The sequence below is a fragment of the Chrysemys picta genome, chromosome 12 (assembly GCF_011386835.1).
Source record: "Chrysemys picta bellii isolate R12L10 chromosome 12, ASM1138683v2, whole genome shotgun sequence".
In the NCBI taxonomy this organism is placed as follows: Eukaryota; Metazoa; Chordata; order Testudines; family Emydidae; genus Chrysemys; species Chrysemys picta.
This window is the reverse complement of record NC_088802.1, coordinates 5888511-5916105: the sequence shown is the minus strand read 5'-3', so window position 1 is coordinate 5916105 and position 27595 is coordinate 5888511. Positions and strand designations below refer to the sequence as shown.

Sequence of the window (27595 nt, the reverse complement as noted above, 5' to 3'; positions counted from 1 at the left end):
CACCGCAGACATCAATCCAAGCGTATGTCGCTCTTACCGCTGTGACGAACAGGGCTGGAGGTGCCTAGATTCAAGATGGCCGCAGCCAACTGACACCTTGTGAATGCCAGGCACAGCATGATTGTCAAACCGTTTCCCAGCTTTGCCCGCTGTGTGGCTCATCCCTTGAGTGCTCACAGCTGCTGCTTCCCACACAAAAGGTAGCAGCTTCTTTCTAGTGCAGGAAAAGCCACAATATGTGCGGTATCAAAAACTGCAAAAAATTATATGCTGTTGTAACACTGACATACCCCGGTGGTCGGCGGGCGGGATCGAACCTGGGACCTTTGGAGCTTAGTGCTTGAGCTAAAAGTCAACTGGCTGTTAAGCAGACTTATTTTAACTCTCTGTTTAAGTGGTCTCAGTGCCACTAGATGGGACAGAATAACACACACACAGAAGGTGTGTGGGTTACACTATTACTTAAAATTTTCAGGGGGGTTCCTAGTCCTGCTGGCAGGCTAAGGTGCTGTGTAGGGAAGCCTGCAATATGGGTCTCAGCAGTCAGTCTGCAAAGCGCTGACCTTGAACAAGGTAGGGTTGAGTTGTGCCTCTCTGCCTTAGGGAGCAGCCTGTTTTGTCTCTCACTGTTTTGGGGTTCTTATGTGTCATCATTTTAAATTTTAAGCATTAAAGTCCTGCTACGTTGCAGTCTTCCCTCAAGAATATTTTATGTTTTTCATCTAATTTGTCTCTGGATAGGCCATGAACATAATACGCTTTCACCCCAAAAATTCTGGCTCTGCAACATAATCACCCTAGAGCAGAATATGGAGTCGGTGTCTTCATTAGCCTTCAGTAAGGGGAAAAAAAACCCACTGAGCAGCCTCTGCCTGATACCACTTCCTGATGTTGGCTGAGTCACCTGCCTCAGTTCACATATAAAGAAGCAGCTGCCCCTTTCTCAGATCCCCAGCCCCTGGGCGTGCGTTCGCCTCCAGTTGAACCAGCCATGGCTGGGGAAATAGTCTATGCTGATTTAAACATCCGTGGAGATTCGTCCCTCACCAGCCGACCCCAACCTCCTCACCACCTCAGTAAGTGGATTTTACCACCTATGTTCTCACGATGTATTTCTAATGCATGCTGCAGCATGGGGAGTTTTAAGGGAGATTGGACGGCATCTTGCGGCTCCTCAGTGTCATGTGAAGCACTGGCCCATGGCTCTGTATTGGGATCTGTAATCCTTTAACACAACAGAGCACGCTCTGAGAACCCCCTGACTAGTGATGTGGCTCAGAACCCTTCATGGCCGCTTATGGTCTTACACGCTGATCTGAATAGAGGCGAGTTGTGTGATGGGACCTCTACGAATTCTTGGTTAAAGAAGGGAATTGTACAGGTTTCGCTCTGGGATTTGTGGAACAGATGGGGGCAAATCGAGGAGCAGAGAGAGAGCTGCAGTGGGCACGTCTGGGGAAGGATGAGCGGTAATTAGCAGGAAGAATCTGGGAGGACCAGGATCTCGGTGTTTTATTGATTCAGCTCTCGGTTACTCTAGCGGGAGCCTTGAGTGGTCTTGTTGATTCATTCCCCTGTAACATCTTCTCTTAAACTAGATTGCAAAATCTTAGGTGCTCTGCTTTTACTGTGTGCATACAGCGGCGCTCAGTGCAAGGGGGGCCCTGGGAACGACTATAACACAAATACTGAATAATTAACAGAAGTAGAATTAAGGCCAGGTTCTGACCTCGGACCGGTGCAAATCCGGAGTGAGCTCTCAGTGCCGGATTCTGACCTCGGTGACACTTGTGTAAATCTGGAGCGACCCCACTGACATCAATAGATTCAGGGCTGAAGTCTGGTCTTCATTGACCTGGAGCGATCCCCACTGCAGGCAGTGGAGTGAGTCAGGGATGGATTTTGGTCTCAGTGACTCCACTGTAAATCTGGAGTGACTCTCCTCAGTTAACTGCTTTACTCTGTATTTGCCCTAGGGTAGCTGGGATCAGATTCCGTCAGGAAGCCACAGAAGATCTGCTGGGGGTTGGGGGCAAGAGGAGATGAGGGGTAATAAGTCCAGTGTCTCCTGCTGGAGGAGTTCAATTCTGCATAGGATAGAGAGAAATCACTCTCCTGCTCTCTTGTGTGTGACCAATGCTCAAAGTGCATCGTCACATAAACACTGGGTCAGCCCCACAAACCTCCTGAGTGCAGTGCAGTGCATTATGACACAGCTCTGCCTGTAGCAGCTAAACCCCCTGCTGTAAGGGGGGGGGAATTCCCGTCCCCCTCTGGGGTGGCAAAATCGACCCCACCTTATTGCCTCTTCTCCCCACCTGAAGGCTGCAAGGGGGCAAACTTATTTCACACCAGGGCTCTACCATAGGTGACATTGAATCATCCGCTCCTGTTCAGCCATTGTCCCTCACTTTGGGGGCACATAGCCCTTTAAAGCTCTCATTCTCCCCCTCTCCCCCTGCCCCCAGGTGCAGTAGCGTTCACTTTGCACGGCCTTAACTCTGCCCCACAGCCGACGGTGCCATCCTGGCCCCACTGAAGTCAATAGCAGAACTCCCACTGACTTCAGACTTTCATAGAACTGTAGGCCAGGAAGGGGCCGCAAGAGGTCGTCTAGTCCAGCCCCTTGCACTGAGGCAGAACTAAGTATTTTCTAGACCATCCCTGACAGGTGTTTGTCTGACCTGTCCTCAAAAACCTCCAATGATGGAGATTCCACAACCTCACCTCCCTAGGTTCTTGGTGCTTAACCACCCTGACTGCTAGGAAGTTTTTCCTGATGTCTAACCTGAACCTCCCGTGCTGCAGTTTAAGGCCATTGCTTCTTGTCCTATCCTCAGTGGTTAAAGAGGACAATTTATCACCCTCCTCTTTACAACAACCTTTTATGTAAGTGAAATCTGTCATGTCCCCACTTAGTCTTCTCTTCTCCAGACTGAAAAAAAATTGGGTTTGTTTAATCTTTCCTCGTAGTCCTGTTTTCTTTACTCATTTTTGTTGCTCTCCATTGGACTTTCTCCAAGTTGTCCACATCTTTCCCGAAGCGTGACGCCCAAAACTGGACACGATACTCCTGCTGAGGTCTTATCAGTGCTGAGTAGAGCAGAACCATCACTTCTCACATCTTGCTTACAATGCTCCAGCTAATACATCCGAGAGTAACGGTTGCTTTTTTTTGGTAACAGTATTCACCCAGCGTTCCCATCAGGGCTGACACCAAACTAAACTGACACAATAAACCAGCAACAAATTGAGCTCAGTGACGGCTGGCCGTTCATCTTGCCGTTCATCTCCGTAACCTTTCCCCACAGAGATCTCACTTCACACCCTAGGCATTGTGCTGAGCCTCATGTAGGTCACAGGCTGAGATAGCACAAAGAGGATGAAGACCGCAATGAGGCCAACTGGTGCCTGTGTATTTCTTCCTTTCTTCCACAAGCGACTGGACTGCTACCAGTCAGGGCTGCAAGCTGGGGCCTGTGTCACAAGCTTTAACACATTCTTGTATATATGATAAGAATATACACTGGCCTAGTAATGCAGGGAAAAATGTGGGTGGTAGATACTGAGGCATGAATCATAGCAGGAGTACAAATGAATCCATTATTTAGATGGATGGTGAGACCATCCACAGTCATATTAGACAATGAAGGCGTAAGAGGCGTAAGCCCGTGTGCTACTAATTCACAGGGAGGACTGCTTGACATTTTTCTGTGGAATCAATTTGCAATGGAAAATTGGGCTTTCGGCTAGACAATTTGTTGTTTGCTAACAGCATTTGCTTTCTGCAGAAAATGTGTGTCGGTTCGTTGGTTAAAAAACCAGAATGCCTGAAAATAAAACTCTTTGCAACTCCCATGTGGCACCAGGGCAGTTTAGTTTCTTCGTGTCCCCAGTCTCTTCTATGGGCTGGGCTCCCCAGCTGGACTACATCTCCTATGATGCACCAGGGGGCTCCTAAGAATGGTATATTTCTGTCTAACAAACTGGTCTCTGTTATCACAATACGGAGAGACCTGCCCCAATTGGGAGGGTTTTTTAAGACCGACTGAACCAGCAGGCGCTAACTAAGCCCCAGCCCCTTTTATAATTATTATTAGCTCACTTAACCGTAGCAGAGAGTGCTTCGTCAGCATGCCATCACTCTTACAGAATGCCATCTCTTTCCCCGCTGGCATCAGATGGCTCTGAGGGTCAGCTGGGCTGCAAACGTCGTCCTGCTGGGAGCTATGATGGCCCTGAGCATCTGGGGTGAGTAGCTCAAGGCCACCCAGCCACGTTTTTGGGGGTACAGCGAGGTATCCAATATTCTCGTGTCCCTCCACAGTGCCGCTCTACCTCAGGCCCGCATTACCCGAATACCTGAGCACCACGCAATCTTTGGCAAATTAATCCTCCGTGAGGCAGAGCTATTATCCCCTTCTACCGATGGGGAAACTGAGGCATATGGAGACAAAATGACTTGACCAAGGTCACATAGGAATCCTGTGGCAGAGCTGGGAAGTCTCCCAGATCCCAGGCTAACCCTATAACCATGGGGTAGGAACTCGACTTAGGATTTTGTTCCAGTTGCTAAGAAATGACTTGATACTTCACCCAGTCTGGACATGTCACATGAACAAGATAACATTGACGTATGCCACTCAAGTGACCCATTCAGAATAACTTTCCCTTTGCTAATGTGGAATGGATCTGAATGTTTGTAATGAATGATCTAGCCATCTATTAATCCCCACACAGACTGCCTTATCTGTCCCCCACCACCTTATCTATCTACCCCCCCCACTGCCTTCTCTATCTATCCAATGCCCTAGATGCTGCCTTATCTAACAATCTATCCCCCCACACCACCTTGTCTATCTGTCCCTCCACCATTATCTATCAATCTATCACCACCCTATCACCCCACACGCTGCCTTACCTTATCTATCCATCCACCCCCCCCACCTTACCTATCTATCCATCCTCCCCCCCCCCCGCACCTTATCTATCTATCCATCCCCCTACACAGCCATCTATCTATCCATTCACCCCTCCCACACCTCCTTATCTATCTATCCATCCCCCTACACAGCCATCTATCTATCCACCCCAACACACCACCTTATCTATCCATCCACTCCCTCCCACACCACCTTACCTAGCTACCCATCCACCCCCCCACCTTATCTATCTATCCATCCCCCTACACAGCCATCTATCTATCCATCCACCCCTCCCTATCTATCTATCTATCCCCGTACACAGCCATCTATCTACCCCATATCTGCCCCCTCACTCCCTACCAGTCAATAGACCCTCGCAAATAGTCTATTACAGGGGTCTCAAATACGCAGCCCATGGAGTTATTTCCAGCAGCCCGCCATAGGTACCGACTCCACCGGCAGCCAATCTCCCCTCCGCTCCTGAGCAAGCCGCGTCCCCGCTGCTCCTCCTACCTCCCAGCGCTTCCCACCGCCAAACAGCTGTTTGGTGGTGCTTAGGACTTTCCAGGCGGGAGAGGGGAGGAGCAGGGACATGGCGCGCTCAGGGGAGGAGCCGGAGAAGAGGCGGGGTCAGGGCCGGGGCCGGGATTTGGGGAAGGGGTTGGAATAGGGACAGGGAGGGGGCGAAGTTCGAGCAGGGACTTTGGGGAAGGGGTCGGAATGGGGGCGGGGAAGGGGTGGGAAGAGGCGGGGCCTCATGGACTAGACGAGCAGTCTGAGGTATGAAGTTCAGCATGTCTGATTCTTTGCCGTGAGTAGTTGGGAAGAATGTTTGTTAAAAGTGGCAACGTATTTTGTATGAATAATTACTTTAAAAAGTTCCTGCCACTGCCGCTATGTTGATAGACTGTTAGTGTAGATCATCATCAGTGTTACTGACCACAGCAGGAATAGTTACAGGTGTTTTTTTATTAAAATCCCTCTTCGCATGATGCGGCCCTCGGGCCAATATACTAGTCCTCATGTGGCCCATCTGGTAATTTGCGTTTGAGATCCCTGGTCTGTTACAACCCGCGTTCTCACCATTCCAACCCTAAGTCATTCACACCGATGCTGCTATGAAGTTTTTCAGGGCCCCTGCAGTAAAGCAGAGACCGGCGCATTGGCATCGCACCTAAGACGGCGTCTGTGCGACTCCCCCCAGAACAGCTCAGCAGGTAAACGCAACTCCCCTCCGCCCACCCGGCTCCGTCCGCGGAAGAGCTCCCTGCGACCCAAATCACGGGTCCTGCTCGCAGATCCGGGGGTTGGGTCAAGCCGAGAGCAGCCTCGCGTGGTCCCACAACATCAAGGTTTCTGCGGGAGAGCTCCCCTTAATGCTGGTGCGACTGATCTGGGCCATTCTGAGCTCCTTCGCTGCAGACCTGCACACCTGAACCTCGTCTGAAAAATGAGCAGCCCCACCCCGTGCTGCAGCTCAAGCAGATGTTCTGGGTCTGGGGAAGGTCTCCAACCTGCCTTGCACAGGAGATCAGGCTACCTGACCACAATCATCTCTAAGGCCAGCAGAACCTCCCACGCAGGCTGCTGGCTTCCCCTTATCTCTGCCTGCGATGAAGGAGGAAAGGGAACTGGTTAGAGAAGCAGGGTAGGTCAGGGTGGGTGTGGTTCCCCTTCCCCAATTCCTGTAGCGGTTGAGATGTCCAGGCAGCTGAGGATGGGGGAGGGAAGGCTGAGACTGTTTCCCCTCCCCCAACTCCAGGAGAAGGCAGTTTGGGGGCATTTGACCCACTGTTCTGAGCAGGGTTTACTGAGCAAAGGATTCTGGTGGGGGGAGTTCACACAGCTGGGAGGTGTCGGGGTGGGGCGGGGCCCTGCAGTGGTGGATTACCGCACAGGCCCAGGGGACCCATGCCCAGGGGCTCCAGCCAATTTGGGGGCCACAGAAAAATCTCCCCCACCCCTCCTGCCGTGGCCCTAGGGCTGGAGGAATTGGGGTACAGAGCTTCTCTGGTCACAGCCCCGCAGTGGGGGGAAGGGGCAAAAGGGAGCAAGCAGGGGCAGGACAGAATGGGGTGGGGCCACAGGGAACGGGAGGAACAAGTCGGGGCCAGGCATGGAATGGGGGCAGGGGCGTGGAGGAAGGGGTAGGGGTGGGGCTGTGGGTGGAGCTGCAGGCAGAAGGGGTGGGATGAGGGCGGGACAGAGGTGGGACCATAGACGGAAGGGGTGGGGCAGGGCCACAGTTCTGGCGCCAGGGCCTCCCCACTTGCTCTGGCCAAGGGCCCCAGGAGATCTTAATTCGCATCTGGGTCCCTGTCACCCTTTTTCCCCCACCAAGATCTGCCGGTGCCCCTCAGTCCCGACCCACAGCCTCCAGCTGTCCCAGCCCTGGGCTCTCCTCGCCCCACGGCTCAGCCAGCACCCTTCACTCCTGACTCACAGCCTCTGCGAGCCCAACCCTGGGGTCCCCCCATCCCACAGCTCCGCTGGTGCCCCTCTATCTGGACCCGCAACCCCCCAGCTCTTCCAATTCTGGCTTTTCTCTCAGCAGATGAAATTCTACGTGAGAGAAAAGTCCCTGGTTACCATATTTAGCCGGGAGGCTTCAAAACCATTTGCACAGTTTCCTGAGTCTTTAGTCTTGGTAAATTTCTCTCTTTCCATTTCCCCTTCCAGGGCCCCCCGGGTGCAGACTCTGTCCCCTGAACTGGCTGCTGCATGGGGACAAGTGCTACTGGCTTTCTAAAGAGAGCAAAACCTGGAACGAGAGTCGTGAGGACTGCTCAGCGAAGAGCTCTCGAATGCTCGTGATCCAGGACCAGCGTGCGATGGTAAAGTCACTAGCAGGGCATGGGAACTTCAGCTGGAGAGATGTCGAGCTTGACCAATCAATACGCAGTGCTCTTCTAACCCCCACCCCTCCCCCGGCTGTAGTATCTGGCCACCTCCCACTCTTTAATCTCAACACCCCGTGAGATGGGGCAGTATCAGCCCTGATAGACAGAAGGCCAATTCCCTTTGTGCCTCGGTTTCCCCATTGTACATCTGGGGAAACTGAGGCACCGAGAGACTTGCCCCCAAATCACTCAGTGAGTCTGTGGGAGAACAGGGAATAGAACCCAGGTGTCCTGAGTCATAGTGAGTGTCCTAACCCCTGGACTGGATAGGCGATCACCTCACTTGAGTCACTCACGTTATGGTCATCGGTTATTCTGGAGTCACGTTGGCAGCTCCATCAGCCCAAGGGCTGGGCTGTAACGTTAGACTCGCTGGTTCCCCCAGTGGGAGAAGAGTTCTCTGGAGGATGGAAACACCCACAGGAGACCCTAGAATCATTCCATTGCAGAAGATAAGGGCGGAGGAGGGACTGTAAAAACAATCGCCCGGGAAACCAGCGGTGGGCTTAAGATACCGTACGGCGCACTTGAAAACAGTGAAATCCCACTGCCCATTTTCTGATAATCCTGAGCGTAAACGAAGGCCCACATCCACAAAGGTGCATGCAGAGATGTAAATCCCTTTGTGCATGTACTGTTTACAAAAGTCCCACTCCAAATGTCACAGGGGTGTAGTTGGAAGAGTTTAACAGCTAAAATTCAGTGCCCCAACTGTGTCTATTCACTCATTACAAAATATATCTACATAGCTCCAGAATCTAGGGTCCTGCACATCACAAACTCTGCTTTCTTTTGGGCACAGAACTTCAAAACTTCAGGTTGAATCCTTGAAGGTCATTTTGACTCCATATATCGGGGTGGGCAAATTAAGGCCCGAGGGCCGCATTCGGTCTTCCAGCTGTTTTAATCCGGCCCTCGAGCTCCTGCCAGGGAGCAGGGTCGGGGGGCTTGCCCTGCTCCACGCGGCTCCTGGAAGCAGCATGTCCCCTCTCTGGCTCCTAGGCATAGGGGCAGCCAGGGGGCTCTGCACACTGCCCCCACCCCAAGCGCAGTCCCCGCAGCTCCCATTGGCCAGGAACCATGGCCAATGGGAGCTGCAGGGGCAGTGCCTGCGGATGGGGCAGTGCGGAGAGCTGCCTGGCCGCGCCTCCGCAGAGGAGCCGGAGGAGGGGACATGCCGCTGCTTCTGGGTGCTGCTTGAGGTAAGCGCCGCCCGGAGCCTGAACCCCTGACCCCCTCTCGTGCCCCAACGCCCCTGCCCCAGCCCTGATCCCCCTCCCGTCCTCCGAACCCCTCGGTCCCAGCCCGGAGCATCCTCCTGCACCCCAAACCCCTCATCCTCAACCCCACCCCAGAGCCCGCACACCCACCGAGTCCCCGCCCACACCCCAACCCCCAATTTTGTGAGCATTCGTGGCCCACCATATAATTTCCATACCTAGATGTGGCCCTCGGGCCAAAAAGTTTGCCCACCCCTGCCCCATATCCATTTATTTCAAATCAACTGAAGGAGCCTAAATTCTTTCAAGGCTCTGGACCATAGTGAATTACGGGCAGTTACATTTATTGGTATGCCTGGCCTACACTTTACAGGAATTCATAAAAACCATCACAGAGGGGAAATACCCAGTTTGGATTGGACTGCACCTGACAACCTCCAAGGGAAACTGGACGTGGGTGGATGGTTCCCTGTTAAATCAAACAGGGTGAGTATTTCCTGTTTTGAATTTAAGTCTGCAATCACCTTGTAACTTGATCACTCTGGCTGTTTGTGGGGCCAAATGCAAAGCTCTGCTGGGCTGGCACTCGAAGGTCACTTTCACCCCAGGCTTCACATATTAAGAGCCGTATTTTCAAGGTGAGCCATGAAAAGAGTGATTGCAGCATCTCCAGCTCTAACGGTGGTCTTACTCCATGCACCCTGCAATGTCGTCCACTGACCCTCATCTCATTGTTCCTTTGTACTCCACAGTGTGTCTCCATCTGTTCTTATACTTAGGTTGGAAGCTCTTTGGGAAGGGCTATCTTTTTATTCTGTGTTTGTACAGCTCCTAGCACACTGAGGTCTTGCTCCCAGACTGGAGCTCATAGATATAGGCGCCAACTCCATGGGTGCTCCAGAACTGGGAGCATCCACAGGGAAAAATTGGTGGGTGCTCTGCACCTACCAGCAGCTAGGCTCCCCACCCCCGGCCCCAGCTCACTTCCGCCCCCCCCCCCCCCCCGAACGCCGTCCCCACTTCTCCTCCCAGCACTTGCCGCCGCGAAACAGCTGTTTCGTAGTGTAACAAGCAGTGGGAGGGAAGAGTGGGAACATAGCTCGCTCAGGGGAAGAGGCGGGGCCGGGGTGGGGATTTGGGGAAGGGGTTGGAATGGGGGCGGAGCAGGGCAGGAGGGTGAGTGGCAGGGGTGGAGTCAGGGCAGGGCTCGGAAGGGCGCGAGCACCCACTGGCGCCAGGAGAAAGTTGGCACCAATGCTCAGAGGTGCTCCTGTAATACACCTAGTAACTAACGTATAGCGCTCGTACAATGGGATCCTGGCTCCCAGGCATTACAGTGATAGTAATTCTCCCTCACGCTCCCTGCTTAAAGAGCGAAAAACTCTTGCAATCAACCCAAAAAAAAAAAAAAAAAAAAAGCAGAGAAAGTTTGAGGCTCTGTTAAGCGAGGCACAGTTTGGCTGATGGGAGACACTATACAGAAGCCAAGTACACAGTTTATAATTCATCTGGTGGACTCGGGGAGCCAATGACAGCTAGAGGGAACAAAGCTGTGGAGGAGAGATTAACTCTGGGTGTGTGTGTTTGAGCCGAGCAGAGTGCGGGGGGTAAATAAGTCAGTAGCCATGGCCGCCTTCTCCCACCCTCCTGGCAGTTTTGCAGAGATCCCCGTCCACTGAGATTCTAGTCTGATGAGGCTCTTGCGTAACGGTGACAGAGCGGGATTGAACCTGGGACCTCTGAAGCTTAGTGCATGAGAATCTACTGCAGGGCGAGGCTATGGGCGGACTGCGGGCCAAAGCTGGACCTCCAGGTGCTTTTGAACAGACGGCAAAATCTTTTTATTTACTCATTGTTGTTATTGTGGTGGGAAAAATTTGGACCTTGGCAAAAAATAACTGACTAGCCCCCTGCTCTGCTGCATGAGCTAAAAGCGAGGCTGTAGCAGACCCATTAACCTCTAGGCCACTAGAGGGGGACAGAACACAACCCCCAGCAGGCCTGGGTTACGCTTGCAGCCACCCTTTTCCCCACAGTGTCTCTGCACGTTCCTGCCGTGCATGAAGCAACACTAGGGTTACCATATTTTAATTTTTAAAAAGGAGGACACTCCATGCGGCCCTGACCCTGCCCCCTTCCCCGCCCTCAGCCCCGCCCCAACTCTGCCCCCTCCCCTGAACGCTCCGCCCCCTGCTCCTCCCCCTCCCCTGCTTCCTGCGAATCAAATGTTCGCGGGAAGCCTGAAGCTGGGGCTGGGTGCAGCGCGGCCCAGTCCGGCCCCCCTGGCCTAGTGGCTCCCTCTGGTGGCCGGCCGGCCTGCCGGCCCAGGCCAAGAGGCTCTGGCCCCAGCGTCTCCCGCCTGGCTCAGGCCCTGGGGGGCTGGCCCCCGCCCAAGTGCCCGCACCCCCGGCCGAGTGCCCGCACCGGCCCCGGCCCCAACCGAGCACCACACCCCCGGCCCCGGCCCGACCCCCGGCCGAGTGCTCGCGCCAGCCCCTGGCCCCCGGCCGAGCGCCCGGGACGGCCCCCACCGAGCACTGCACCGGCCCCGGCCTCTGACCAAGTGCCCGCACCCCGGGCCCTGGCTGAGCACCGCGCCGGCCCCTGGCCACGCACCCACTGCCCCAGCCCCTCCCTCCCTATTTTCCCGGACATGTCCAGCTTTTTGGGATTTCCCCCCGGACGGGGATTTGAGGCCCCAAAATCCGGACATGTCCGGGAAAATCCGGACGTATGGTACCCTAAGCAACACGATTAATCCCCATCACAGGTGGCTTGTTTCTCTCTCATTCTTCTACCAGCTCCTTTCACGCTCAGTGAGGAATCTGAACCCAGCAGGGGGAAAAAAAAATCAGGGGTGGCCAACCTGTGGCTCCGGAGCTACATGCGGCTCTTCAGAAGTTAATATGCGGCTCCTTGTATAGGCACCGACTCACGGCTCAACCCCTGGCTCTGCCACAGGCCCTGCCCCCACTCCATCCCTTCCCACCCCCTCCCCTGAGCCTGCCATGCCCTCACTTCTCCCCCCCCCTCCCCGAGCCTCCTGCACGCCACGAAACAGCTGATTGGGAGGTGCAGGGGAGGGAGGGGGAGATGCTGATTGGTGGGGCTGCTGGTGGGCGGGAGGCGCTGGGAGAGAGGCAGGGGAGCTGATGGGGGGCTGCTGACGTATTACTGTGGCTCTTTGGCAATGTACATTGGTAAATTTTGGCTGCTTCTCAGGCTCAGGTTGGCCCCCCCGAGCTAGGGGATAGATCTAGACTCCACTGGTGACTTTCTTTGTTTTTCTGCAGGGTCTCACTATCGGCCCCTGACACTGGAAACAGCTGTGGGGTGTGGAAGGAGAATCAGATTCGTGGTGAAATCTGCAGTGGTACCTTTAAATGGATTTGCCAGAGAGAAGCTGTCCTGATATAAATGGCATTAATGGATCCCCTATTTGATTAAGGGACACACATGCCTAAGGTTCAGGCTTTGGGTAAAGCTCTCAAAGGTGGAGGGCCGTTGCTGGGCCTGGGAAAACGCCACCCTCTGCTCTGTCAGTGCTGGGACGCTTTCGAAATACACAAGAGAAAGAGCGCCCCCCAGGGGCACGTTTAAGCACAGAATGAACTTGTCTGCATGCAAACGCACATAGGAAGGGAACACACACAGAGCTGCACTTCGCAGGCCACGGCTGTAAGAGGACAGAGCTTCACGAACACAGCCTCAGAGTATTGATTAATAATTTTAATTACAAGTGCAAGTAATCAGAGTTAGATACATTAAATCTATACAATAATCCCTGTATTGAGTTTGTACCACTGATTAGTATATTAGCTCCTCCCCCTTTCAATCTTTGCAGTGGCTGTTTCCCACTGGGATAGTGTGGAGGAGTCACCCAGCTAGTCTCAAATACAATTTGCTTCTGACTCACCTTTCTCCCAGCGCTGGTCTCCGCTCTAACTACACAGCAGAAGATTAGGATGCTCTGCAGCAAACCTAGACATTGCAATGTCTACTCCGGCCCATCAGATGGCGCTGGGCCAGGGAAAAAAATAAAAATAAACCAATACATAAAAGGAAAATCAACAACACCACAGACTAGAACTAGCTGGAAAAGCAGCATTTTGTCCTGCAAAAGTTTCAACAGGAAAAAAAAATCCCAAACATTTTTAAACATTCTAATGAAACAATTTAAGGGCAAAACTTCTTTCCCCGCTCACATGTTTTTACTTGTTCCCAATTTCTTCCACTTTGGAGACAGTGAGTGAGAAAGGATTTGTAGGAGGGTCGTTTTTTTTTTTTTTTAAAGGAACACTTTCACTTTTAAATGTTCATTTAACACAAGGTATTACTTTCAGAAATGCTCTTACTGTTTTCCACCTGGCAAAAATTGGAAGGCAGCCAGAAAGTGGAGAGATGAAACAAAAAACCAGCACAATTTCAAAAGATTTACAAAATTCTGAAAACCGCTGGGGTTTCCCCCCTGAAATTATATTGGAAAAAAAACCTTCAGAAAACTAAAATATGAAGTCATTGAAAATGAAATTTCTGGAAAAAAAAAAAAGTTAATGTTCAACTAAATCCTGTTTTCTGACAAACTTTTCATTAGAAAATTTCCAGTTGTCTCCAAGTTAGAATGAGGGAAGAAACTGATAAAACAAGAGGTTCCTTCTAGCCTTAAACTCTATGATTATGAGCAAATTAAAACAGAAGGAAAAAAATACAAGGTTGTGGTTTTTTTACTGTTAGCTTATAGGACTGACAAAGTCATAGCAAACTTTATAAAACAAAAGAAGTAAACAACAAATAATTAAATAGGTGAACAGTGAACACTCCTTGGCATCACACGATTAATTTTTTGTTAGTTGTGAGACTTTATACATTTCAATTATTTAGATTCAGCGCCATGGTTTGGACAGATGATTCAGCTAGAAAATACCCAGCCATATCAAACAAGGGGAAAATACGCATCTTGTCCTCCACAAAAGTACTTGTAACTTAGCTGGCAAGTGAGTCCCAGGGGAATTAAACTCTTAAACAACATTTGCAAATGAACCTTAAAGCATCTAAAGACTCTTAAGTCTTAAGAGTTTTGCACACACATTGATCTTTGTCCTTATCTAAGTTTCTATAGCAAAGTCAGGAAACCAACTCGCTTACCCTGAATCAGATTTTGCAGTTTGTTTTGCTCACTGATTAAAAACTTGATCATGGGGAAAGTCAAATGCAATTGAAAGGGTTCTACATACCTCAGCTTCTCTGCCTCGAACTCGCCTTGAAAGATAACTCAGTGAGATTAAAAGGCATCCGCTCTGCCTAGGAGTTTGTAAGCAAATTCTTGTGGGTGGGATGTAATGGTGACAGCAACTCACAATTCCCCATTGCTAGTACAGAGTACACAACCCGATGCCGTCTCACAAAGTAAACCCCTCTCCTGGGCAGCTCCACAGCTTCTTCACAGGGCGCCAGCGCCTCTGTAACTTTTCTGCTAGCACACCTAGCTAGTTATCAACTTCTGGCTTTCACGCATGCTTGGCCTTCCCTTTCCAGTCTCAATAAGCCCAGCAAGGCCTTAACACTCTCAAACATACAGACATTTCGATTTCCATTTGAACCTGCGCCTCATTTCTGGCCCTCCTTAATTACCTTCTTGGCTCCACAACGGAGACTCAGTCAAAGATGCAGCTACCACATTTTGATCTAGGAGACAACACAACACAGTCCATGCAGGAGACATCGCTAGAAGCCTCAACAAAAGGCCCATTGGGGAGTTCGGATCCCGGTCCCATTTAGCCTTAACTCACAACTTTGTTGCTCAGGGTTGGGAGACAGCATGAGCGAACACAGCCTGGTTCTGCAACAGTCGAAGAAAACCCACAGCCTAGCTGCTTGTCTCTTGCCGCAGCTTCCTTCCTTCGGGAGGATGTTGTGTGAGGCTGCCTCTGTGGATTTTCTTAGCCTATTGCTGTTTAAGATTGTCTGAATCATAGGCGCCGACTTCCCCTCTGCCCGGTGGGTGCTCGACCCTCCCTGTCCCCGCCCCTGCCCCGCCCTCGCCCCACCCCCCATTCCACTCCTCCCCCAAAGTTCCCGCCCCTGCCTCTTCGCCTCCTCCCCTGAGTGCGCCGCGTCCCCGCTCCTCCCCCTCCCTCCCGGAAAGCCCTAAGTGCCGCCAAACAGCTGTTAGGCAGCGGGTGGGAAGTGCTGGGAGAGAGGGGGAGGAGGGGGGACGCGGTGTGCTTGGGCGGGGGGGAACTTGGCTGCTGGTGGGTGCGGAGCACCCGCTAATTTTTCCCCGTGGGTGCTCCAGCCCCCAAGCACCCACGGAGTCGGTGCCTGTGGTCTCAATCCGTCTTCAAGCAGTGCTGCCTTCCTGCTCAGCCGGCACAGCAGAGCTGAGGGTATGTCCACATTGCAATCACAGGGTTTGGTGGCCATTCATGCAGATCTACAACATACACATGCTAATTTTAATCTAGCTAGTACTGGAGCAATGATGCTGCAGCCGCACAGGCTGGAACCTGGGCGACTAGCCCAGTGCTACTGCACCTTCATTGCTGTAATCACGTACCCCCATTGCAGTGTAGACGCACCCTGACAGACAACAGCAGGGGAAGCTGGGAAGGGGTTTTAATCCATGTCTATAGTAAGGGGACATGGCAGCAGACTACGTTGGCATAACCCCAGAGCAGACACATCCTACAGTGGGGGGAAGGTGGTTTCCCCCATCACTGTAGGAACACCGCCTTCCCAGTGACGGTAGCTAGGTCAACTTAGCTGCGTCTACACTGGGGGTTACGTCGGCCTAACTACAGCATTCAGGAGTGAGTTTAACTAAGACCTGGTCTATACTTAAAACAACCAGGACAAAGAGGGCTATCCAGGGCCCACAATAAAGAGCAGGTTAGAAAAGAGGCTTATTTACAACAACAAAAATCTGTCAAACTCTAGTGAGGATCTTATCGAGCGATGTTTGGAGCGTCATGCAGCTGGGCCCTGAGGCGTTTTCCCAACCTTCGCCCTTCAGTCCCCCGGCATCGCATCCTCCCGTCGCATCCCGTCAGGTGTGCTGCAGAGCCAGTAGCGCTTCGTGGAGCACCACGACGAAGTGGCAAAGTCATCGCTCAGGTACGCGCAGTCGCCTTCTCCCCGTACCGTAAACCTGCGACAGAGACACCCTGGCGATAAGAGTCGGGCCGGGCATGTGCCCCGTCACACGGGCCCATCCAGTGAAACCCCTCGGGGTCGCCTGCTTCCTGCACCAATAATTCCACTCAAACTCTTCCTGGCAAGAGGGGTGGGGAAGAAGAGACTAAAAGGTTGATCTCCTGTAGGATTAAGGAACGGTCTTCTCTCCACACTGGCAATGCAAGACACCTAACTCTCTTAACATAGCTGGGTTACAAGCATGGTTATTTCTGCAGCACCACTGCAACCTCAGTGATTGTCCTGCCAGATTCTTCACCAGCAGCCATTTGGCACTTGGCATTGACTCAGCATGGGCACTGGAGCCTCTCTTCCTACCTTTTTTTCCTCTAGAGAGGAGGAGGAGAAAGGGCTAAGGTCCAGATTGTGAAAGGTATTTAGGCACTGCTCCTCTGCTCAGCAGGGCAAGGCCTAAGTGACTTAGGTGTCTAAGGCACTTTTGAAACTGAGACTTATCTTCTTAAGTTATTTAGGCTTTGAAAGGCTGAGTAACGCTTAAGTACCTTTAAAATCTGGGCTTAAATCCTTACTGAACTTTTCAGGAAGTACCATGAGTCTTTAAAGCGTTTCCACCTAAGCTGCCCATTAGAGGGTTGGAGGGGAAGGCAGCAGCCCACTGATCTGCTAGGTCAGCAATGGGGAGGAACCCCAAAGACCGGGGGGGAAATGTCACAAAGGAGAAAAGTCATCAACGTTATTTTGAGAATAACACATTTTTTTTAATCTGCCTGAATTCAGCCCTTTTCCCATTTGGAACCTAGCTAGAAAAGGACTCACAGGTTGTTGAAGTGTTCGCCATTCACCCATTGCCAGGTCTGCGCCGATACTCGCTTCAGGCCAATCCAGAACTCAGAGAGGCCTTTATATCGCAATATGAACATCTTTAAAAACAAAACAAACCCAACACATTATAGTCTGTAATGCTGTTGAAGCAGTTAAGCTATTTTCAGTCACTGCTTCAAGGGGACCTGCTGCCTAAAACAAATCTCTTTCCTAGTGTCGATGGTCCCTGAATTTGCAGAGAGCCTCACATATTAGCTATGAACTGCACAGTTCAGTTCCACTTGTGTTAACTCTGAAACCTAATGGTGTCCAACTCTATGTTAACTATTTTGCTGTTAATTGTTTTAATAGCAACATTCAGCTAACACGCTTACTCACTGCTGTTGGGCACAGTGGCCGGTATTTGGTGGGGGACTGGTGAGGATATCTGATGGGGGAGTGGGGCAGATATCACTTGTCTGCAAGACTCAGTCTTTAAGGCCAGAAGGGACCATCATGATCTTCTAGACCTCCAGCACATCACAGAACCTCACCCACCCACTCCTGTAAGAGACCCCTAACCGTTGGCTGAGTCACTGAAGTCCTCAAATCATGAGTTAAAGACTTCAAGTTATTGAGAATCCACAATTTTCTCTAGTTTAAAGCTGCAAGTGACCCATGCTCCATGCTGCAGAGCAAGGTGAACCCCCACCGCAGGGTCTCTGCCAATCTGACCGGGGGGAAATTCCTTCCTGATCCCAAATATGGCAACTAGTTAGACCCGGAGCGTGTGGGCAAGACCCATCAGCCAGACACTGGGAAAGAATTCTCTGTAGTAACTCAGAGCCCTCCCCATCCAGTGTCCGCTCCAAACGTTGGAGACATTTGCTGCTGGCCGTCGCAGATGGGCCACACGCCATTGTAGGCAGTCCCATCATCCCATCCATCAATTTATGAAGCTCAGTCTTGAAGCCAGTTAGGTTTTTTGCCTCCACTGCTCCCCTTGGAAAGCTGTTCCAGAACTTCACTCCTCTGATGGTTAGAAACCTTCCTCCAGTTTCAAGCCTAAACTTGTTGATGGCCAGTTTATATCCATTTGTTCTTGTGTCTATATTGACGCTTCACTTAACTCCTCTCCCTCCCTGGTATTTATCCCTCTGATGTATTTATAGAGGGAAATCCTATCTCCCCTCAGCCTTTGTTTGGTTAGGCTAAACAGGCCAAGGTCGTTGATTCTCCTCTGGTAAGGCAGACAAACGGCTGTGCCACCGTACCATGGACTGTGGAAACGACTGCTTAAAAAAGAAACTTTAAAGTCTCTTTCCTGCCATCCTTTTCTGCACCTGTTCTGTTTCCAAAGTTCCTTCCCACCCTCTGAACTGCTGGGTGAGATCTGGGCACAGATCTTCCCTTCATTAACTCATGGGACTGTTAGGCCATGGGCAGCGCCTGATTCCTGCATTTGGGGAGCCCTGTCCCGTCCTCCGCCCAGAGGGCCTGGGACAAGATCATGCCAACATGCTGCTTGGTGCCTATACCTGTTTTATTTTTTGTTTTTCCTTACCAGGTCTTTCTCGGTGTCGATCCAAGCCAGGGTGGCATTGAGTGAAGAGCAGAAGCTCTGACTGGAGTCCCAGGTCCCCTCGGCCTCAGAGAAATAGTAGCACTTCCCTCTGTACCCGACCCAGCCATCCAGGCAGCAGGGCACGTGGAATTTTGCATTTAGATGGACTGGGGTGGAGACAGGAGGCAACTTGGATTCCAGAGGAGATTTCACTGAAGTTAAGAGAATAGCAGCGATAAGAGATGTGTCCCTTTGCTTTCTCTAAATTCAAAGGAGGAATCTATAGAAAGCTGATAAACGTGTATCATGGGTAGCACCTTTCTGTGCCAATGAATCAACTGACCCTGAGATCGGTCACGTACCAGGTGCAAGCCCAGATCTGCCTGTTTAAAGGGGTTTTTGTTGTTTGCTTGGGGCTGATTTGTCCTCTGGTCTAACGCACCGTTTCCAGCCTTCCTCATTGCGCAGCCCCGTCTGCCCAGCTGCTAGATTTCCGAAAGCTCTCAGCTTCCCACTGAGACAGCAAAATAAGCCGCTGGATTTTCAAAAAGGGCTCGGCACGCGCTGGCCCTGAGCATTTTAAAAATCTCATCCCATGAGTCTCCTCAGCCGTCCCGTGGAGGGACTGTCCCCACTAACTGGGAAAACACTTTCAACCAGACGGGCTGTGTCATGAATATAGGGGGATGGGTAGCAACCTTTATGTATGCCAGCCCATTCGGTAGCATAAAATCCTTCCTTGGCAGCTGTACCGGATTGTCTTACCTGTAAAGGGTTAAGCAGTTCAAATAACCTAGTTGGCACCTGACCAGAAGGACCATTGAGGAAAGAAAAATCGGGGGGGGGGGGGGGGAAGGAAAGGATTTGTTTTGTTGTTGTCGTCCCTCTCTCACGGACGGAGAGAGAGAAGCCAAGCAGGTACAATATCTCCTGAAAAATATACCTGAAATAATCCACCTAAACCCACAGAAATGGTGAGTAGGGCAAGGAAATGCGTTAGGTTCTCTCTTGTTTTGGCTTGTGAATTTCCCTGTGCTACAGAGGTTGTTTCATTCCTGTTTTTGTAACTGTGAAGCTGAGCCCAGAGGGGAATCCTCTGTGTTTTAAATCTTTTTATTACCCTGTAAAAGTTACCTTCCATCCTGATTTTGCAGGGGTGATGCTTTGACTTTTTTCTTTATAATAAAAGTTCTTCTTTTAAGAACCTGATTGATTTCAGTGTCCTGAAGACAAAGGGTCTGGTCTGTGCTCACATTGCTAACGCAACTGGTTGGTATGTTATTCTCAAGCCTCCCCAGGAAAGGGGGTGAAGGAGTTTGGGGGGATATTTTGGGGGAATAGGGATTCCAAGTGACCCTTCCCTGAATTTTTGTGTAGATCACTTGGTGGTGGCAGCAAAACCGTCCAAGGACAAGGGAAGGAATCTGTACCTTGGGGAAGTTTTTAACCTAAGCTGGTAGAATATAAGTGTGGGGGTCTTTCACGCGGGTCCCCACATCTGTACCCCAGAGTTCAGAGTGTGTGTGTGGAGGGGGGAGACCCTGACAGGCTGTTTTAAGCTAGCTTCTCTGTTAAAGGGCCAGTGCTGTCATAATATTAGAGGGGGCAACAAAAGGGACCAGCACAGGCAGTGGGTGGAAGCATCCCACATGTGTAATTTCTGACCCTGACTATTGAAGCCAAACAGAGGCAACTGGTAATTACCACAATGGCAGGTCCCCACCTTGCCACCACAGCCACGGTCACCTTCCTGATGACTGCCCCAGGCACCCTCCAGCAACACCCTCTTGACCAAGGCACCCCCTGACCACAGCAACCTGGGCAGTCACCCATGTCGCCCAGCGTTTAGGCCAGCCCTGCCAGGGTTGGCCTTAGGGAAAATGGCACACTGGGTGAACTTGTATTTTGATGCCCTGGCCCCCACTGCCTCCCCCGGTTCCCCACCCCTCAAATCGCCCTTGGCTCCCCACTGCCTCTCCCGATCCTCCAATCATCCCTGTCCCCCCCACGGCCTCCCCCAACCCAATGCTCCTGGCCTGATGCCTCCCCCACATCCCTCCCGATCGCCCCGGCCCCCACTGATCCCCCAATCGGCCTTGGTCCCCACTGCCTCCCCTGATCCCCCAATTGCCCCGACTCCCCCACACTGCCAACCCCAGCCCCCCACCCATCGCCCTGCCCCTCTGCCTCCCTGGGCTCCCCACTGCACCCCCAGGCTCCACTACCTTCCCCCCATTACCCCAACGGACTCCCTTAGCGCTAGGCAGGCCAGGCCAGACATGTGCTCTAACAGCAGCTGCTGGCTGGCGAGGAAGGGATGCGAGTCCCCACGCAGCGCCCCCTCTGGCAGAGAGCTGGGCTACCGGCCCGGTTTTGCTTCCCTGCTCTGGGGCGCCACCTAGTGGGACTCAGGCAGGAGCGCTTGCTGCTGGTGCCTTTCCCAGGCATGTCCCCCTCAGCTGCGCTCATCCCAACTCCCACCCCAGCAGAAATCGGGGGGGGGGGCATGTGACCCACATGTCTCCCCCCAACGCGGGGCAGCGAAGGCCGATAACTCACCGTGCAGAAGTATCACAGCAACAGCAACAATCACGACTATGACTACCAGGCCGACGGCTAGCGGGGCTTTCCACCCAACAGCTCTCTGGAGTTTGTTGTTAGGCAGTTCAACTGAAAGAGAACAAACCCCGTTCACGTCCCGTAGGTCGCCCCAGGCAGTGGCACCAGAGGGATTCAGCACCACCAGCATTATGTCGCCCTTAGCCAGCCCATCACCATGACAACTAGCTTCCCAGGTGGAGAACAGATGGTAAAGTATCGATGCTGCCGGGGAGCTGAGGACGTGTTCCCGGTACCGAGCCCCTCGCAGTCTGACGCACAAAGGTCTGTACGTCTACATTTAATACAAGGAACCAGGTTTACATACGGCAGCAGGAAAACTCTGGCGAATCCCTAGGTGTCACTGACTTTGCGCTTCCACAGCCCCTTCCCCTCCAATGCTCGCGGCCCTCTGCCATCACAGACGTTATCTGCACAGCCGCTAGGCGGTATCGTCATCACCATTTCACAGATGGGGAAACTGAGGCAGAGAGCGAGGCGCCTTGCCCTGGATCACAGGGAGGCAGCGGCATGAATACATAACCACGAACTCATGACTCTGAGTCCAGTGCCTTAGCCACAAGACTTTCCTTCTGCCCCGTTTCCTTTTAGCTTCCCTAAGGCTCCTCATCTGACTATTTCTCAAGTTAGTTCCATCCAGCCAAAATAACAAAGGCACCAAAAGGTCAGCAAAATAAAGATCATTTTCCTTCCCTTCTCCTACACCCATAGGACCCTCAGTGTGGGTGGTCGGGATTATTTCTGGCTGTTTGGAAGGGGTGTGCAGACCCCTGGATGGTGGGTGCTGTTGTACTGTTTGAATAAACGACTGTGTCCGTTCAATGAAAACTGTTTTGGGCAGAAGTTAACGGTTTCTTTGAAATCCCTTCAGTCATGGAACGGAATGCTCGACCAACGTCAAAATATTCCAGACAGAAGGATTTCCGAGGGCCCACTGATGAAGCCACAGGAGCAGGTGTGCATTTACTGTATGTCTGCAGAAACCTGTGTTTGCATAAACAAGCTATCCAGTTCCCCTCCCCCCGTGCACAGCTGGTCTCGGCAATGCCCACTGTGGGATTCTGGGTGAAACAGGTGCAGCGATGGCAGACTTGACTCACTTGTCCTTAGCATAAAGCAGAGAGAGAAAGAACAAACCCAGTCAGTCACTTGGTCTGTCGGCCGGTGGGATAGAACCTGGGACCATTGACCATGAGCGTCTACTGCAAGTGCTAAAAGCCACCTGCCTCTTAGCTAAGGCTGAAGCAGACTAATTAATCTCTAGGTGGTCTAGGTGCCTCTAGAGGGGCGACGGAGCGCCACACCCAGCAGGCCTGGGTTACACCAGCCCACGGAATGCGAGCGCTCCCGCCACACAACCATCATCTCATGTCTGTGCTTGGAAAACAGCAGCTGCGCGTGCATGTAGGAGCTTGTGACCTGGGACTCCTGATGCCACCCAGCAGACAGCAGTATAGGTAGGGTTACCAACTTTGTAATACTTAAAAAATGGACACTCCAGCAGGAGTGCCGGAACCTCCCCCACCCCGCCCCTTCCCCCTGAGGCCCCCTCTTCCACCCCGCCCTGCCTCTTCCCCCAAAGCCCCACCCCTGCCCCACCTCTTCCCCCTGAGGCCCCACCCCCCATTTGCTCTTCTTTCCCCCCTCTCGCCATTGTTCACTGCTATTCCCCTATCTCCCCTGCCTGGGTTGGGAGGAACTCGCCTGCAGAGCCGGGGCTGGGAGCTGCAGCTGCCCGACGCAGATAGGAGGCGACCCCAGCTGAGTAGGAGCTGGCGCGGGTGACGACCCGGCGCCTCCCCCACCAGCAGTAACCAGACTTTGCGTGGCCAGTCGGTAGATCTGACCGGACACTGTTAGGTCCCCTTTTTGACTGGACTTTCCGGTCAAAAACCAGGCACCTGGACACCCTAAGTAGCCTCCAGACTGTTCCTACTCAGTAAAGCGTCAGTTACCTTCTCTTTCATTGGGTGACTGCTCTGAATCCATGGGACCCTCGCCTTTTGTCATCTCTCCTCTCTCACCGAGACAGATGAAGGCTGGGGTGCGGGCACTGGCCTCTGACCAGTTCCTCTCCAGCTGCAATTGGGTCCAATTTGGAGGCAGCAATCAACTTCAGAGATCCCAGCACCGGATCCTCTCCCCTTGGCAGCTACTGGACTAAACTGAAATCAAGAGACAGAAACAGTCCTAATTTTCAAGGGTTGGCTAGGTTTCTCTGCACCCCTAGTTCCTTCCCCAGCCCTGCCCGCACATCCAGAGGCGTTAGCAGTGTAACGAACAACCGCACATTGCCTCAGAATCCTGCATCTCCTCCCCGCCACCGAACTCCAAAGGGATTTAGAAACTAAAATGGATAGGCAGAGATTACACACAGGGATTTATTCACACATCACAAGAGAACTAAAGGGGGATTTCAAGGAAGCCAGTTGCCATGCGTGGAACCAGGGTAGCCGGAATACCCTCTCCTCTTCAGGTAGGTGACACAGAAAAGGAAACCACACGCAGCCAGAGATTCCAGTTACAGTAGATGCTGCTTAATAACAACCCTCACTGCAACTTCCAGTTAATAGAAACATTTTACCTGGAACCGAAACCACCCAATTGACTATAAAGATAACTGGTCTGGCTATTGGCAAGAGGCTTGCATTATTGAGAACTTAAAAAAAAAAAAAAAACCAACAACCCTGCGCCCCACAGACTCCCAGCACCGCCATTTGTGGGGCTGGAGGCGGGGAAATCACGACCTACCGATTCCTTTCCTGGCTACAGCACCGCAACCCCGACTTCTGCTTCTCAGCCAGCATCAGATAATGGCAACTCTCAATCGTGCTGTATTGCTAATCTATGGGCTTGTCAATATTTGAAAAGTCGTAGCAGCGTAACTAAATCCGTTTTAACATTGATCTTCTAATTATACTAGTGGAAATCCCTAATGTAAATGCTCTTCAACCGGTTTAATCTGGAATTCAAACTAAACCCATTGAAGGGAAACAAACCATTTTAGGGCCTCTACCAGGAGCAACAGAAGCACCTTAAAAGTGCCCCCCCCCCCCGGCACCTGAACAGTGGCCCTGCCCCCTGTGCGAGGCTCCACCCCCACATCGCCCCATCTCCCTGAGCCCCTGTCCTCACACTGTCCATTACCCCAAGACCCCACCCCTTCCCTCAAGGCCCCACCCTTGCACCACCCCTTCCCATGAGCCCCACCCCTTCCCCCAAGACCCCATCCTCACACCACCCCTTCCCCTGAGACCCCACCCCCACTCGCTCCTCTCTGCCCCTCCCCGTCACTCACCCTTACAGCCGGTAAAAAGTGGGGGGGGGGGGGGGGGGGGGAAATGGCCCTCTGGCTCCCCCGTCACCTATATTAGATATTTGTCTCAGCGTAACTAGATCAAGTTTTAAAGTCAATTTAATGCAGCTGTGGTGTCTTTGTGGCCAAGATGGAGTCTGCTCTGCAGCAGCTCTGGCCAAGAAAAGGCGCACACCGGAACGCAGCAAGGAAAGTCCCTTCCACCCCACGGGCACCTGTTCCACACCCACGGGAGTAAACACATCACACACCCTAGCAGTGCACTGGAGCGCTGCGTCACGGGGAGAGCGCCCACTAGTGCTGCATTGGGGCCAGCACTGCCAGGGCAGAGCACCCCCTGCAGAGCCCTCTACCCCGCTCCCTGCAGCGCAGCGCCCCCTAGCGCCGCACTAGGGCATTGGGGCCAGCACTGACTGTCAGAGGAGAGTGCCCCCTGCTGAACCTCCCGCCCTGCTCTCTGCAGCACAGCGCCCCCTAGCACCATGCTGACCCTGACTGCAAGGGGAGAGCGCCCACTCCCCAGCTGCCTGTACAGAGGAGAGGCAAGGGAGAAAGCAGTGAAGTGAGCCCAGGAGTTACTTGCTTGGGAGTGGGGTGGGGGGAGAAAGGGCTTGCCTTCCCTTGAAAGTTGATTCTTGAATGTGAAGGCCAAGCGTTCACACACGGAGCCGCTAATCCGAAGCCGTCGTTCCAGAGTAGATATTCCACGTGGAGATAATTCCTAAAGGGAAACAATCTTCTGGGCAGTGACAAGCAGTTTTCCACCATAACAAGTGTAGTAGGATCATATAACGCTTATATGGACCTGAGAGGGGCCTTAGGAGTGACAGTGGTGGGGGTGAGTGTGCTGCCGGGGTGGGGGGGAGAGGGGGACCCCTCCCCCAGAGCTCACTGCTGCCGGCAGGGAGAGGGCTGGGGGGAGTCCTCCTCTCTGGCCCCAGCCCTGCCTGTACCCCAAACTCATCCCCAGCCCTGCCCCACCCCAGAGCCCGCACCCCCAACCCAACCCTCTGCCCTAGCCCTGAGCTCCCTCCTGCATCATGAACCCCTCATCACCAGCCACACCCCAAACCCCTTCCAGAGCCTGTACCCCTCACCCCCTCCTACACCCCCACCCCAGAGCCTGCACCCAAACTCCATCCCAGAGTCTGCACCCCTCATCCCCTTCTGCACTCCCACCCCCTGCCCCAGCCTGGAGCCTGCACCCAAACTCCATCCCAGAGCCTGCACACCCACCCCCTGCCCCGAGCCTTCCTCCCCACCCACCCTCTCCTGCCCCCAAACACCCTCCCAGAGCCTGCACCCTTCACCCTCTCGTGCACTCCAACTCCCTGCCCCAGCCCGGAGTCTGCACCCCAGACCCCCTCCCCCACCCAAACTCCCTCCAAGAGCCCAACCTCTCACCCCTTCTGCACCCAAACTCCCTCCCAGACTCTGCACCCCTCCTGCACCCCAATCCCCTGCACCCCAGACCTCCTTCCCCCACCCAAACTACAAACCTGCCACCCCTGTTAATGGATTGTAAGAAACTGCTATTGTAAAAAAAACCTGCTACCGGATGTAGCAAATTCCTACAGGTAGCAGTTTGTCCCCTGTACTCTTTTGTTGTCCCCTGAACTCATGGCAGGACAAAGTATTATCTGGACCCTATGGTGTGAGAAACTGCTCTCTGTAGGAATTTGCTACCTTTACCAGGGACAGGTCCTACTTTGCTAGAAACTGCTATCCGATGTAGCTAATTGCTACAGATAGCAGTTTCTTACACCACAGGAGGTGTGAAACTTATCTGTAGGAATGTGCTACCTGTAGCAGGGAGAGGTAGCAGTGGAGCGCAGGTCCGCTGCTCTATCTCAGCGTTTACCTTTCTGCCACGCATCCGTCCCCGCCGGAGAACTGGCACGGTTTAGAGGGCAGGGTGACAGAGCGGCTCCGGAAATGGACAGGACTACTCGGGTGCCTCTCCCTCCGAGGGAGGGCACTGGCACTCAATCAACTAGTCCTGTCCATGCTCTGGTACCGGCTCAACACCCTGGTCCCAGCCCCGGGTTTCCTGGCTCACCTCCGGACAGCGATTCTGGAGTTCTTTTGGCCAGGACTGCACTGGGTCTCTGCAGGGGTCTTCCACCTGCCCCTGGAGGAGGGAGAGCAGGGCCTGAAGTGCCTGCGCACTCGGGTCCACGTCTTCCGCCTCCAGGCCCTGCAGAGGCTCCTGTATGGTGCAGGTAGTCCGGCGTGGAGAGTACTGGCACACGCCTTCCTGCGCCATTTCCAAGGGCTCCGATACGACTGGCAGCTCCTTTATCTCGATCCGAGAGGTCTTCCGCGAGTCCTCTTCGGGCTGCCGGTCTTCTACCAGGACCTCCTCTGGACCTGGAAACTGTTCTCAGTGACCAGGTCTGTGGCAGCCACTGTGGGGGGCAGATCTCCTCGCGGAGCCCCTGCTACACAACCCCCAGCTCCATGTGCAGGTGGCGGAGTCCCCCTCGGTGCGCCAGAGGTTGGTCCTGGCAGAAGTCACCAGAGTCGGACACCTCCTGGACTACGACCGGGGAGACTGGCTGGATCCCCTGATGCTCGCTCTGCGCATGGGGCTCTCCAGGCCTCGCACTCCCCAGCGCATACTTCAGGAGGTGAGGGCCGCTTTACCGCCCGCTGCTCAGGCCTACCTCGACTGGGTCCTGCGAGAGGGCACGCCCCGCCCACCCTCCACCCTGGACCCTCCGGACCTTTTCATCAGGCCCCTGCCCCGTGGACCCAACCGGCCTCCCCCTCGCCCCTTCACCGTGAGCCAGCTGCACGATTTGCAGCCGTTTCGGTTCCAGACTGCGCCGAGGAAACATCTATACATGCTCGTGCTCCACACCCTTCACTTCCTCACCCTTGCGTCCCGCCCCGACACACAGTGGCGGGACCTCCTGCCACCTCTAGAGGGTGAGGAGCCCCGGTGGGCCGGCCTATATTCCACCCTGGTCCCGAGGCCTGCCGGGGATATCAGTTGACGGCTCCTTCACGGGGCTGTGAGCATGGGCATGTACTTGGCACGGTTCACCCCCGTCCCGGACACCTGCCCCTTCTGCGGTGTGAGGAAGACCCTGGCG

At 53.2% G+C, this 27595-nt stretch overlaps 2 protein-coding genes across 8 annotated transcripts in view; one reads left to right on the top strand and one right to left on the bottom strand.

The window, feature by feature from the left end:
- Window positions 1-402: 402 nt before the first annotated feature.
- On the top strand, window positions 403-13654 carry LOC135974702 (killer cell lectin-like receptor subfamily F member 1). 2 transcript variants are annotated; one of them, XM_065563157.1, is made up of 6 exons: window positions 403-1076; window positions 4153-4251; window positions 6050-6142; window positions 7605-7759; window positions 9419-9531; window positions 12339-13654. In XM_065563157.1, exons 1-6 carry the CDS (start codon window positions 992-994, stop codon window positions 12460-12462), a joined length of 669 nt encoding a protein of 222 aa, XP_065419229.1. In that variant the 5' UTR covers window positions 403-991; the 3' UTR covers window positions 12463-13654. The 2 variants fall into 2 exon arrangements, with proteins under 2 accessions (XP_065419229.1, XP_065419230.1); XM_065563158.1 differs by lacking the exon at window positions 4153-4251.
- LOC101939426 (C-type lectin domain family 2 member B-like) overlaps window positions 12757-27595 on the bottom strand; it is a 32080-nt gene continuing 17241 nt past the window's right edge. For 4 of the 6 annotated variants that reach the window (XM_065563159.1, XM_065563162.1, XM_005312531.5 and 1 more), the window contains 5 exons: window positions 23137-23346; window positions 21122-21232; window positions 18563-18774; window positions 17014-17117; window positions 12757-16192 (listed from right to left, as the gene is read on the bottom strand). In XM_065563159.1, the coding sequence (XP_065419231.1) occupies window positions 16054-16192; window positions 17014-17117; window positions 18563-18774; window positions 21122-21232; window positions 23137-23191 (621 nt within the window). In that variant the 5' untranslated portion in view covers window positions 23192-23346 and the 3' untranslated portion in view covers window positions 12757-16053. Of the gene's footprint in view, window positions 16193-17013; window positions 17118-18562; window positions 18775-21121; window positions 21233-23136; window positions 23347-23932; window positions 24206-25080; window positions 25219-27595 lie in introns of those variants that run through there. The other 2 variants (XM_065563160.1, XM_065563163.1) reach the window with 2 other exon arrangements.